Source organism: Lontra canadensis, unplaced genomic scaffold (assembly GCF_010015895.1).
Source record: "Lontra canadensis isolate GAN:19392208 unplaced genomic scaffold, GSC_riverotter_1.0 scaffold17, whole genome shotgun sequence".
Classification (NCBI taxonomy): Eukaryota; Metazoa; Chordata; class Mammalia; order Carnivora; family Mustelidae; genus Lontra; species Lontra canadensis.
This window is the reverse complement of record NW_022631011.1, coordinates 18322620-18337094: the sequence shown is the minus strand read 5'-3', so window position 1 is coordinate 18337094 and position 14475 is coordinate 18322620. Positions and strand designations below refer to the sequence as shown.

The 14475-nt window shown below is 39.9% G+C and overlaps 1 protein-coding gene across 1 annotated transcript in view; it reads right to left on the bottom strand.

Annotated features, from left to right (window-relative positions):
* CHST9 (carbohydrate sulfotransferase 9) overlaps positions 1 to 14475 on the bottom strand; it is a 186150-nt gene that overhangs the window by 122809 nt on the left and 48866 nt on the right. The window contains exon 2 of the mRNA XM_032859712.1: positions 2689 to 2727. Within this exon, the coding sequence (XP_032715603.1) occupies positions 2689 to 2727 (39 nt within the window). The remainder of the gene's footprint in view (positions 1 to 2688; positions 2728 to 14475) is intronic.

Sequence of the window (14475 nt, the reverse complement as noted above, 5' to 3'; positions counted from 1 at the left end):
TTTTCTTGGGACTATTCCTCGCTTATCAAGAAGAGCATCATATTTGAAACTACAGCCAGGATTTCAATCAGGGTCAAAGAACTTTCTCCCCAAAGGAAGCTAAATTGACCATAGGATAATATTATTCTATAGTCTTAGCCCCATTAGCTGTATGCTTTCTTGAGCAACTCACCCAAATAACTTAGTTGAAGCTCTGGAACATGATTCACTCAGTTCTATAATGAAATGTGAGCCATTTAGGTGTGTGTGTGTGTGTGTGTGTGTGTGAGTGTTGATCCAGAAACACATAGCAGAGCCATTTCAAAAAGTAATAATGGTAAATAGAATCACAGACACAAAATTGGAAAGCACTTTAGGAATGATCAGACTCTTTGTGAATTTCTTATCACCCTTCCTTACAGGTGATGGCTCAACCTGCATACACTTTTACTAACATAATCTCATTTTTTCCAGTCCTGGAGAGGTTCCCTTGTTAGGAAGTTATTTTTTATTCTGAATAAAAACTTACCTGTAGCTTTCATCCTAGTCCAAGATCCCATAAACAAAGAATTAACCAATCTTAACCAAGCAAAAAGTGAGGGTCCTGGAAGTTCCTGTTTCAATGGGTAATATTTTTGTCTACTATATTTTCTTTCTATATTCTTTGGTTCCCATCATGATTCATGCCACAAGATGGCTTAGACTGAATGGGTCCACAAACGAATACTGATCTCCCCAGCTTGGAGATGGATCTGCTGCTATCAACCAGAGGGTGTGGGAGCATGGTCTAATTTGGCATGCAGGACATAGAATCTGAACAGAATGAACAACAAGCAATAAAAAGAAGTCCTGGCCGGACCTCAGAAGCAGGGATGCCCATGACATTCTTGACATCTAAAGATATATCTATTCAGATGAGCATCACAAATTGAAGGTAATGATATTTATGGCTACATTGGCAAAGGTTAGATCCCAACCTTTAGAAAACTCAGACTATCTTCACAAATACAGATTTTGTGGGGACTGAGTTTGTATTCTTTGAAATTATGAGTCTCAAAATTTCCCCACTAATGTGAGCCCTGTCCATTAGCTGTCTCTGACTTCACTTTCTCGTGGAAAGTTTCTTTCACATTCTCATAAAAATCAGACACACTGACAAACTGTGAATCAGTTGAGGGAGATTAGCTCCATTTTAATAAAAGGAGTTTCCTCATAACCCTGGTGACTAGGGTGCCCTGCAAAGATCTTGTTGCCTTAAAAAGATTTTCCGATTGTTGAAAAATATTATTTTAAGCTAGAAATTCAATACAGTATCAAAGTGACTAGCACTTTGATTTGAAAAGAAAGGTTATAATGATGAGAGCTGGGACAGAACGAGTCAAGGAACTAGAGTTCTTGTCCTGCCTTTGTCTTTAGACCTTTGTGTCACCTTTGGTCACACAGAATATTAGAATCCATGAATACAAAGGGAACTTAAAGAGCCATCTGGTTTACCACTGTGGCTAATTTAGCTTTCTCTCAAACTATAAAGTTTCTTTAACCCAGTACCTATAGGATCATAACATCAGCATGTTAGAAACAATATAAATAATCTTTCCCCAAGGAGCAATTATGGAGGTGATCACATCTGTGAGGAGGACAGATATTTTCTTGCCTTCACATTTTTTCTTTTTTGTATTAATGATCAGGCTTTAAAAGAATGCAAAAAACCTTTAAGAGCAAAGTCGTACAGGTAGTACATTGCTCAGTTGTCTGTGATGATTACTAAGGTTGGGAAAGAGAAAAGGGACAGGGTAGTAGGTTGTTTACACAGTTTTTGATTAATTCAGATTTTATCTTTTACTGAATCCAAAAATTACAAACAAACAAATTTTGTCTTGCTATGAGACAAAAAAAATGCAGTGAAGAGAGTGGTCAGGAACAATGTGTTTTTTTGTGGACAGCTCTCACATATCATAGAATAATGGGGTAGATACTTGGGAAAGGTGGTGGGCACAGGTGTATATGTCAAATTAGAATTCTCTAAGATTACTGGCAATTTTAAGGCACTGGAAGCTGGAAGATTGCCCTTATGCAAAGATTTACTTGGTAAATGAAATTTTATCTTACCTCAGGACTTTCAGCTAAAAGCCAAGTAATAAAAATATGGAAATTTAAAAATTTGTTTTTGTATTAGTCAGCAGTATTGGACCCTACTATGTGCAATGGCACTATGTTAAAACATTATTCACTCTGGACATACACTAGAAGTTAGGAATAGAATAATTCTTAAAATGTAAAGATTCTTTTTGGTTAAGCAGTCAACACTGTCCTGGAAAACATCAACTCCACAAATGGTTTTAAGAAGAATAATTAAGATTCATAGATATTTGGGAAAATAAAATGTCAACTTTTATAACCTGAATTTTTTTTAACAACCTGAAATTTTTAAAGTTGGTGCTTGTAAGACTTACCTTTTAATAGATAATGATGAAAAAAATCACCTTCTATCTTAACTTCTTTAGAACAGAATGATAGAATGAGGACATGATTGATGTGAAAGTGAAAAAGCTAAATGTTTAAATTTAATTAATTTAATAACAATCAATTGTAGGACCATAAACTATTACTTTTTTAATATGAGTTTTTGAATATTAAACTGCAGGTAGATTTTTTTAAAGGCAGAAGTAAAAACAGGAAATAATTGGAACTAATTAGCCCAAATCTTACCTGAAGTTGCTTTTTGTTCTCTTTTCTTCTCCACTCTCCCTGAAATGAGAAGTGGCAGGTCAGTTGCAGAGTGTGGGTCGATGAGAACAAGCTATAATTAAGAGGAAACTCCAGTTTATGGCAATTTCTAAACACAATCACTCTTTTGGCTGTGTCCAACATGATTCTAGAGTTGACTGGGCAGAGGTGAAAGGGGTGAAAATGCTCTCAAACCAGTTTATGCAAATCAAAAATAAAAGAGGACACCTTAAATATGCTATTAGGTTTTACAAATCTTGTTAGTAACAATAAACTTACAAGGTACAAATCCCCATAGAATGAACTGTGGGGATAAACACCCAAATAAAATAAAACCAAGACCTCTTGCAACCTACTGGGGAAAATAAAGGACAGATAATACACTATGAAATGGGATGTGCCCCAAAGGTACAATACGTTTAAAGAATATGAGAAGATCGGGGTGCCTGGGTGGCTCAGTGGGTTAAAGACTCTGACTTTGGCTCGGGTCATGATCCCAAGGTCCTGGGATCAAGCCCCACATCAGGCTCTCTGCTCAGCAGGGAGCCTGCTTCCTCCTCTCTCTCTCTGTCTGCCTCTCTGCCTACTTGTGATCTCTGTCTGTCAAATAAAATAAAATCTTAAAAAAATATGAGAAGATGAAGTGATTTTTAAGTAATTCAAAGGATGTTCATGAAGTTGTAAAGAAAATGTTATTTGATTTGGACCTTGAAAGATACATGTGATCTGGGAAATTTGAAATAGGGAAAGTATTGATTCTTGGGAAAAGAAATAGTATGGGGTATGTAGGACAAGACCTTCTGAGCAAGAGCCATGTTTAAAGCTTGCTTTGGGAACTGTAGTTTTGCTCAGGAGAAGGGCTATTCCGAGAGTTTAGATAAGAGGTAATGGACGGAGTATGACAATGGGAGTAGGGAGGTAGAAAGGTGGAACTTATAAGACCCAGGGTCTTACAAAATGTAAAGTACAAGGGAAAAGGAAAGGTCAAGATGAAGGTTTCATGGGTGACTTTGGACATGATGATACAATCTGGGGAAATGTTAAAATGTGTTGGGGGCATGGGGACGACAAGTTCATTTTAAGACTTAACTGAGTTTTAGGTGTTACAGCGATGTGGATCTTGGGAGAGAGATCAGAATCGAAATTACAATGTAGAGAAGGTTTATTTTGAGAAGATGGTTGGGGCTGAGGCGGGGAATGAGAACATAAAGGCAGGCAGCACAAAGGGCTGGGCAGAGAAGAGTGAACAAGAGAACAAAAATGCTCCTTCTAAAACTGTGACATAGGACCATGAGAAAACAGAAGCAGCAGAGTTCCACAGAACACAGAGTCACGTGCCACAGATAATGTGAGGAAGTAGGGTGGGCACCCACAGCTTCTGATCTGGTGGGTTCACACGGTTGTTGCTATATTGAGAGAGAGCAGGTTTAGCAGAGCAAGGGCGGGGAACACAAGAGACACTGTGTGAGCCTCAAGAGTAGCGAGTGGTGAGGAAGATTGGGTTGAGGAAATGGCTTCTTGTTCAGGAAATTTGGAAGCATGCCAATGAATAAGACAGAGCAACAGTCTGAGTGGGAGCAAACCCCACATTTCTGCTAGGCTATGGGCCACCTCAGTGTGGTTACAGGCTTAGATAAGAAACTCTGCACCAGGGCACAGGTATGTGGAAACACCACCGTGGAGGTGAGAGCCTTGGTTTTGTGATGGTTAAGTGTGGGTGCCCTTCTGGTCATCACATTCTTGTCATCTTTCAACATTTCCCAGATGGAGCTAGTTACGGAGAGTCTATGCAACACATGCAAGCTGCATGTAAACTTTATTCAAGTTTCTCTACCAGCTCTTCCTGTCTTCTAAAATCTTAAAATATAAGGTGCAAAATGTACAACCTTTGTCTCATGCAGCCGCCAAATGCATAGAATGCATTTAACTGTCATCTTGATTAAAGGCACATGCTGTTCATTTGGGTGATTTCTTGTTTGATACGATGTTTCAATAATTTAAACAGATAAAGGACATGAATAGTCCATTTAAAGTCTTTATTCATTACCGAGTGTGATGAGGTACCTCCTCATTTAAGTTTTTTTTAATTAGGTAAGCCATTGTTTCCTATCTGATTATAAATTTTGGTATACTAGATGCCTCAAGCATTTCTACAGATTTTAAAAAATGTTATTCAAGTCCTGAATTATAAAATGTTTAAAGACAAACATCTTGTAATGTAAGAATGAATCGTAAGTCCTGAAAGTTGAGAATGAAAGTATTGGAGATTAATAATATGGTATGGTGGTGAGTCTCCAAGATGCTCCCAATGACCCCTGTCTTTCCTTCTCCTGCTAACTGTGTCCTTAAGTGACCCCTCTCACACTGATTAAGACTAAACTTTTGTAATCAATAGGATTTTGTAGAAAGGATGGAATGTCACTCCCAAGGTTGGGTCTTAAGAACCCTGGTGACTTCCATCCCGCACTCTTGGATCACTCTTTCTGAGGGAAGTCAGATAATACATTACGGGGACACTCAAGGAGCCCTATGGAGAGGCCTACCTGATAAGGTACCCAGCTCCTGCCAACTGGCAAATCAATCAGTCTCCCTGACTTTCTCTCTATAAAGTGGGGATCAGAACCTGCTTATCTGGAGTGGGGTGGAAAATAAAAAAATTCCACATGCAGAACTAGCAGGAAATGGAAGAAATCCACACAAGATTGGGGTTTGATGTTTCAGAAGGGAGGATGGAAGGCATCGCTGTAGCCTTTTTTTCCTGAGACCTTAAACAGTCCTCTGCCCCTGTGTTACATGCATGGGCTCCATAAACTGTAGAGTGCAATATAAATGTTATTGATTAGTTTATTATGCTGTTAGTTGTGTTATAGGAATCAATTTAGATTTCTATTCTTAGTTACATATACATTAGACTGCAAATTAGAAAAATGAAAACTAGATAAATAAGACAATATGATATTGATTAAGGGACACAGAGAGTACACTGCTTAACTGGAGATGACCCTCTATGCTTCTCACTGCGTCCCATCATCTTGCTCTGAACGAGGGGGATCCTGTCCCTCATTCTCACGGTGTCCACCCTCATAGAAAGAGATGGTTAGGAGACCCATATTTCTAGCTCCAACCTCTACCAAGCTTTTCGGCCTCCTGGAAATCTCTATTTGTATTTTCTACTGCACTACAATACACACCCTTAACTTAAATCATTGTATTTCTCTGCAAAACTGCTCATCTTTGGAGTTGTCCTTCAGTCACTCAGGCCCCCAAACACAAAGCCTCAGAGTCACTGGCTTCTCCCCTTCACTCGACGCCGATGCCTAATGCAACCCTCAGACCACTCCATTCTCTTTCCACAGGGCCTTTGGAGCTACACTTTCCTTTTTTCACTGTCCCCGCCCTAGTTCACAAATGTGATATGAACTTTCTTCCTGGGGTTATTTCCTACACGGTCCCAAGTGACTTCGTTGATTTTACAGATGACTTTTCTGTCCTTGAGTTGGATCACTACTAGAGATTTAAATCCACCTGCCCAAATGGGAAAATGATGACCCTAGATGATTTGGCCACAACCTACCTTCTCTACCCTCCCTCAAGCCCCATACATAACACTGACCAGTTATGCCAAAAATCCCACCTTCCATCCCAACTCCCTGTGCAAGCTGTTCCTGCTTCCTGGAATGTCCTGACATGTCAGTCCTGTCTATCAAAAATCTGTTCATCCTTCAGAGCTGAGTTAGATGCCAGCTCTTCTGGGAAGCTTTCTGCTTTGTGCCACCCCCAACTCTCCACTCCCTGCAGAATCACCCTTCTGCTATGCTTGTTCCCTTTATCTGAACCTCTGTCACAGTAGCGACCCCAGTGTTTGGCTCATAGTTAGTTGCAAGTTTGTTTCCCCAACTGGACTGTGGCCTCCTTTAGGGTGAGAGATATGTGTACCCTATGTCTCTCCCTCTCTACATGCCTCACAGAGCCTTGAACACAAACGCTTGGGACTCAGTCAACACACCCAGAGAGTTAAGAAATGCCCCAGCCTTCCTTAAAATGCTAGGGAACAGGAAGTAAATTTCAGTGCTGTTAACACTGAGTGCAAGTACAACCAAGAACAGAGCTTTTACCAGGTATTTACATTACAAGGGACACCCTGGAAAACTATTCTATTAGGAAAGTGGGCAATAAAATAACAGAGAAGCTTTCAGAATAATGAACATGCATTTTTCCCTCATTGTGCTTTAATGGTTAAATATTCTAGTTTATTTTTTATTTTATTTTTTTTCAAAAAACAAAACACTAACGTATGGTTTGCACCTTACTTCTCTTTAAAGCTGAATGCACATTCCTCCCGTGAGAATAAAAATGGATGGTACTCTCATAAAAATGGAATTTGAAGGGTGAAACTTTTCTCCTGAGAAAATGTATTTAACTCAACATTAACAGTCCACCTGTCATGACCACTTATTTATATAAATTGAGCACTGATATTTTTAAAAGCTCTTTTAGACTTGAGGTTGTTGATATTTTTCCATGGAGGAACATTAAATACATATCAATTTATAGCACATTTCTCTACCTCAGTATGGAAGCAGTATCTTAATCGCAATGGTTGCTTCTGATCTTTTAAAACCACAGGCACATAAATGGCAATCCAGTGATGTCTTGGCAATAATGAGGAGGGGTGTTTGTCTGGCAACTCAGTATTTTATGTCACTTCTAATGGAAAGGAAATTTTTTACATATTTGTATAAATATATACTTATGTCTAGTTTGTATGTGCACGTGTGTATGTACATGTATGTGCATATATTTACATGTACATATATGTGCATTACATTCGTGTATATGTGTACTGTATTTTTACACTCAGATATAATCTTGTCTCTGAAATACACTCTTTCTTCTACCTGCTTCCATCTTTGTATAATAAAGTCTGTCATGGAATCTTATCAAGCTTCCCTCACTGCACTACCAATTTCTCAGTAGCCAATTCTGAGTTTGCGTTCCCTCGCAGGCATTTTATCTGCCCTGCGCTGAGAGGTATGATTAATCACATTCCGTTGCTAGGATACCTGAGAATGTTCATTTATGTCCGATGTTGCTTTGGCAAAATGCACTATGAAGAAGGCATAGAATCATGACAAAGAAAATTACTGTGCACATGCCACTTACTTAAAAAAAGGTGGCAGGGTCAGGGGTGAAGGAGAGAAATGTAGCCACCAGATAATATAATGTTAACTCCCATGAATTTTTTCATATCATTTTTGTTTCACCTGGATTTAATGGAAAACAATGGCAATACTTCTGGATAATGAGAATCTGTAGCACTCCTATACTTTTGAGTTAACGGGAAAAGTAGAAGGTGGTACGGTTTTAATTCTGTTAACCTTACAGGGTCGAAGAGAGGAAGGGGTTTTAAGATTTACTGGCTTCAAATACCTTAATTACAAACAAGGTTAACAAGGTTACAGTGCTGGTTGATTTGCAGAGCCCATCTAAAACCCAGGCCACCGCTGCCATGTTTAGCTATTTTAATGTGAGACTGAAAAACAAAGTAGTCCTCAGAATGTGCTTTCAGGTAAGAAGAAATGCTTTTATCAGTATCTTAAGAATTTATTGCTGATTTGGGTATGTACATACCAAAGATTCCTGCTTACTGACTGTAATGAGAGAGAATATGAATATATAAAGTCCACCTAAATGTAGTTTTCTTAATCAAACTCTTTCCATGGAAAAACAGCACGGTCTAGGAACAGGAACAGGGACTTTGGAGTTAGATGGACTGACTTCCCATCTTAGCCAAGGGAAACCTATGAGCTACAAGACTCTGGGATGAAGCATAGAGATCTCATAACAGACTTTTGGTTCTTCCGATTCCCCACCCCCACCCCCGGCATCTGGCCCCACTCTCTTCTCCTTCCCTTCCTTCTCTCTCTCTCTCTCTCTCTCTCTCGTGTGTGTGTGTGTGTGTGTGTGTCTGTGTGTACACAAGACACAGACATATATAAGATGTCTTTCTCTTCACCTCTCTTTGATATTCCAACTGAAAACAGAAACAATTGGAGTTTTACTTTATCATTTCTAATTGATACTACCAGAGTGCTATTATTATAATCACGCTCAGAATAGTAGCTAATGTTCATTAAGCAATGTTTGTGTGCATGTCATTGTTATAGAGATTAACTCATTTTGTTCTCACAGTTTGATGAAGCTTTCCAAATATGCCCATTTTTGGGTAAGGAAAGAGTAAAAATTGGCTAAGTAACTTTGCCAAATCATTTACTAAGTAACAACAAATGAGAGGACAAAAATTGTTGGGTCAGAGATTAGGGAGGAGTAAAAATTGGGATGTCTGCAAGTTACATATAACCCTAGGTTTTGAGGGTTGCCTGAATAAATTATTTTGTTAAAAACAATTCAGCAATTTTTACTCACTGTTTATTTTTTATCAAACGATTTGTTGAAAGGACTCAATGGCTTATTCCAACTGCTAAGTATCCAATCACAATGTTTCAGGAGTAGAATGTCAAAAGACCTTCACACTTTGAATTTCTTTTTAGTAGTTTAGTGCTTATTTAGTAACTTAACAATGAATTGGGCCCTCTAAATGCCACCTAAATATTATGTAATTAAATCTTTGCAATAATTCCATGGAATAGATGGTAATTACTTCCATTTGCCAGTAGAGAAAGGAGGCTTGGAATTTTTTTTTTTTTTGTAATGGTCACAAGATTCTGATGAGTGAATGGCAGGGTTGGAGTATGAGCAGGGAGATTTTTACCTTTTCCGAGCTCCTTGGCTGTGGTGATGAGGGCAGTTCCGTGGAGTGGTGAAAAGCTCAGGTCTTGCCACTTAAATCAATGTGGGGTATTGGGCACATCATTTAACCTCTCTAAATCACACTGTATTTATCAGGAAACAAGGTTAAGAATAGTTCCCACTTGACAGGGTCATTGTGAGGGTTACATAAAATGATGTGTTTAATAATAATCCTAAATATTTGGAGTATATGGTGCAGTCACATTTCACACCTCAGTGCTTAGGACAAAGCGACACAGAGTACTTCTAGGTACTTCTCTTTCTAAACATACCATGTCAGGTGGTTCCTAGTAACATATGATAATACTTCATACACTCAAGGTCAATGGCTACATTTATACAAATATTATAAAGTTCGGGCTCTGAGAGTTTCTTGACAGGTTTACCATAACATCTCTCTTGCCTTCGCTTAGAATTTTTAAGAAGGAAGTGGCTTTGCTTTTAGAAAATTCCTTTCTTTTCTCTTTCATTTCCTCTTTTCAAATACAACTTGGTTTGATGAAATACAATTTACACTGCAAACCTCTCTCTGATTATGAGTGAAGCTGATATGATCTTAGAATCCAGGGTTTGGGGTTTGAATTCTCGTCTGTACTTTGTAGGGAGCAGCAGCTATGGAATTGTCCACAGCTGATATATTCGAAATAGAAAGGGATAGCTCTTCTAGAAATCATGAGATCTCATTGCCAGTACTTACTCCTTGCAACAAATGGAAGGACCCTGAATAAGTAACTCGACTCTTCCAAGATCCAATGGTCCTTTGAGTTACATAGCACAGCAGACACTAGGCTCGTAAAGAATAAACAGGGCTGTGAAGGGATTGTAAGTCCTGCAGAGCAGGAAAAGAGGAGCAGAACAGGGCCAATTTAAAGACCAGTTGGTCTAAAGTGGTCTACAGAAGACTGTAGAAGTTGCATAGTTTCTGTTTGGTCAACAATACGAAAAGGCTGTGCGTTTATTTGATCACTCATACCTGGATTTATGCTGTTGTTGAAATGGGCCTGGCCTCAGCAGACCACAGGGACGAGCTTCTGTATGGTTGTGGATCCTCACCCCCGCCTGCAGGTTTAGATAAACTCCATTTGCTCTCCTGTCTGCTTCTATTTGGTCAGTTGATACGCTGCGAGGATGCTTCTGCAGAGATCCATTACGAGCACAGTGCACGCTGTGAGCTCCAGACCGTGTGTACTGAGCTACGGAGACCGGCCCTTCAGAAACATAGCACTACAGCTACAGCTAGGCCTCCAAGGTTGACCATCTGCCTTGGCAGAGCTGACACTCCATCTGCACTCCCCAGCCTTGGGGTCTGCCATCCGTCCTTGCAAGTAGAAAGCCTACGAGGAACCGAATGCTCAAAGGTTTTTCCTGGGCTGACCCCTCTGCAAAGGCATGGTAAAACCAGTATGAGAAACAGCAGTTTTACGTTGTCTTGGAAAGTCTCAAGCACAGAATTTCTTCCCACTTAGATCCACCTGACAAGCACATAATTAATGTGACAAGCAAATGCTCCTTTCAGATTCCCCACATTGGTCTGGGTGAATTAAATCTTAGAGCAAACCTTTTGATATTCAGGACCTCATTCTGGGGGAGTCATTTTTGGCAGAGAAGTTTTTGGAAGACCTTTCGATGTTGAAGTCAGATTAGGGAAAAAAAAATGTGCAGTGACTGCCAGGCCTTAAATCTCTCTGCAAAATGGGAATGCTAGTTTTACTAACGTATGCTTTACCTGCTGGCAAAAGCGGGGATGTCAATGTCTATATTTTCCATTGTGCAAGAGCATGTTTCTAGTAAGTTCAGTGTGAATAATTATTTTCAAATGACATAATATTCTAGATGTCTCTTGAATGTTCATTATGCAAAAGAGATAGGAATGTATTATTTTGTAAAATAATCTTTTCATAACGTTTATTCAATCCTGTGTTAGAAAAAAAAAAATGACCATATGTTAAGAGGTGGAGTTGAATTCCCCTCCTGCTGAATCTGCCCAGGCCTTACTAACTTGCATAACAAATTGAATATGCTAGAAATGCCACGTTTTATGCATTGAGACCATCTGGGCCTTGAGAATCAGGAAGCTTCTGTTCCCTGGGTCTTTGACTACTTGCTCTGGGAGAGGCTGGTCACAATGTTAGAAGCCAGACCACCCTGAGACCACCATGCTGTGAGGAAGCTCAAGCTAGCCACACACAGAGGCCACATGGAAAGAGCTTCCTGAACTGTACAAGGCCAGCAACTAGCTGTTCTTGCCATCCCAACCTGCTTGCCAGATGTGTGGGAATGAAGAAACATCTGGAAGTGGATCCTTCTGCTCCAGCCACCTCAGCAGATGCCATGTGGATTAGGGACCAACGGCTTGGCTGAACCCTTTCCAAATTCCTAACCCATAAAACCGCAAGCAAAATAAATGTCTGTTTTATATCATTAAGTTTTGGCGAACATCCACATGCAGCAAGAGAGAGTAAAAACAACTTCTCTTTCTGTTTTCGTTATGAGAATATTTACTGATATATCTATCAATATATACCAATGCTTATTAGTATTCCTGCCCCCTCCCCCAGGAATGCACAGCTCTCCTCGGTTCTTTCTTTCCTGAGATGGCTTGATCAACTATACCCATAAATATGTTCTATCACCCAACATTTTAGTATGTACACGTATTCCATTGCATGAAAAAGAATAAAATCTGTTATTATCAGGAGTGTGGTTTAAGCACAATCTATGCAGATTAACACACATTTTGAATTTCTAAGAGTGTTACACTATCAACCTATTTCCAGGTAACCAGTCAAAAGGAAAGGAAGCAGAATCTCGCCATTGAACAAGCATCTTAAGACTTGTAAACCATCCACGGGGGTACCCACTGGAAACAACAACATGTAAATCTTCACTCAGGCTTCAAAAAGCTCGAGGCTTATGGTTAGGATGATAGAGAAGCCCTCTGAACTGAAACATGGAGAAGATTCAATAGCAATTTCGGCCAAATAATTAAAAATTACTTTATTTTCCCTAGGTAGATTTACTTTTAAAAGATAAATTATCAGAATCTACATTGAATGAAGAGCATTCATATTATTTAGGGTTGATTTTCTGTAGGACAGCAACAAGGGGAAACATTTCATTATAGAAGGTAATGATATGAGTCCAATCAGAATCTGTGCTTGTGAAGTCAGAGTTTGTTCACTTTAAATGGCAATCTATTTGGCTAACAGACACACAGTCCTGCCCGGCTTTTCATCTGGAGGAAATAACCACATTTCATTGCTCTCTCTCCCATGCTCTTAATCATCGCCTCATTAGCTCATGGAGAAAGCTTATGGAGGCCAGAGGTGAGCTGGATTTTATTCTTTGAGATGTCAGCATGGTTTTCATTTCCACTAGCCCTAAGTTTTTTTCTTTTCTTTTCTTTTTTTTCTTTTCTTTTCTTTTTTAATCTTTAAAAAATCCCCATCGTACTCATTTTTTCCTTCACATTGACCAGCATCAAAGGCTTGGGCCTTAGACATTCGGGGAAGCTTGTATTTCACAGGCTGAAGGAAGAAAATAAGGAAAGTGTGCTTAGATCAGTGGATATTGATTGACTGCTTTTAGGCATTGCCATGTTCTTTGTAACCTTGTAAAACTATCCTCTGAAAATCTGGTTGACTCCCTGAGTTTCCTAGAAAAGTTGTTAATTATCTAATACATTTTATGTGTAGAAGGGGCTCAGTGACATTCATTTGGATACTTAGGAGAAAGCAAAAAGCAAATGTTGCTGGGGGCCTGTTACCGGGCAGGTGGAAAAGGAGGCTTGCAAAGAGTCAATGAGAAATTCACAGTCAAGGGTAGGGCTGTAGAGGAGTCTGCAGATTGGTTCAACGGATGAGGCCTCCAGTGGCAGCTGGAAGGGGGTCTTCATCTCAAAACAGAGACAGAGTGGGAGATACTCAGGAAAGAAGAAAAATAAAGATCTGAACACCTAAGGCAATACACAGTTTTCCGGCCAAATCTTTTACTGGTGTTCAGTGTGAGATGCTGATTTCAGAAAAAACAAAGCAGGGAGAAGCTCCTTGGGATACAACCCTCCCAAAAGATGGGAAGCGGAGCACTGCCACGGGGGTAGGGGTGTGGGGCTGGGGGGAGCACCGTGGTCAGCCACTGGACGCTTACTTAGATGCTGAGATTTGCACCAGCCTGAATCTGGCATTCCACAGGAGAGGGAGCAACTTCCTAGCTTTATTGGCCGTGGCAGACATAGCTGAGTGCCTACCCTATGGTCATTTCTCCTCTCATTCCATGGTGGTACCCGACACTCCTCTCACAAGACACCGAAGAAATATGACTGATGCAAGCCACTGCAAGTCACTGCAGTCCCATTCCCTTGCTTGAGGTGGTTGTTTGACATTTCTGGCTAACGACATGAATTCTGTGGGAGAATTCCGTCAGAACGTTTTCCTTGCCAATCAAAAGAGACAGACAGGGAAAAAAATCTCCTTTTTCTTTCAGTGGATGTAGTCACATCTGGGGATGATGCCTGGAACATGAGCACGTAGCCAAGATACTGGAAGGGTGACGGAAGGGCGCACACCTCAGGAGAATGTCACTGAGGCTCCAAGCTCCCATGGACCCACCCCACCTCAGGGTTCCTTGTTATGGGTTGTTTATCACTCCCACCCCAACTCTTTTTAAAAGCTAGACCTTTTAGTCACTTGTAGCTGAAAACATCCGATATTCCACACAGTCTAACTGCAAAATAAATATTATGTCAAATAAATAAATACTATGTCAAACAAACTGAGAATGTTAAATAATTATTTAGCTCAATGTGCTATGCTAAGTAAACTAAAAATTAAGCCTAAAGGAAAGAGCATTACCCTTAAGATGGTCCCAGGAGCTATGCGTTCTAGACTATTCGCCAGCCAGGGGCTGCATTTAGAAGGTCCGCTCTTCCCATCTTCCAGACACATCCCCTCCACCTAGAGG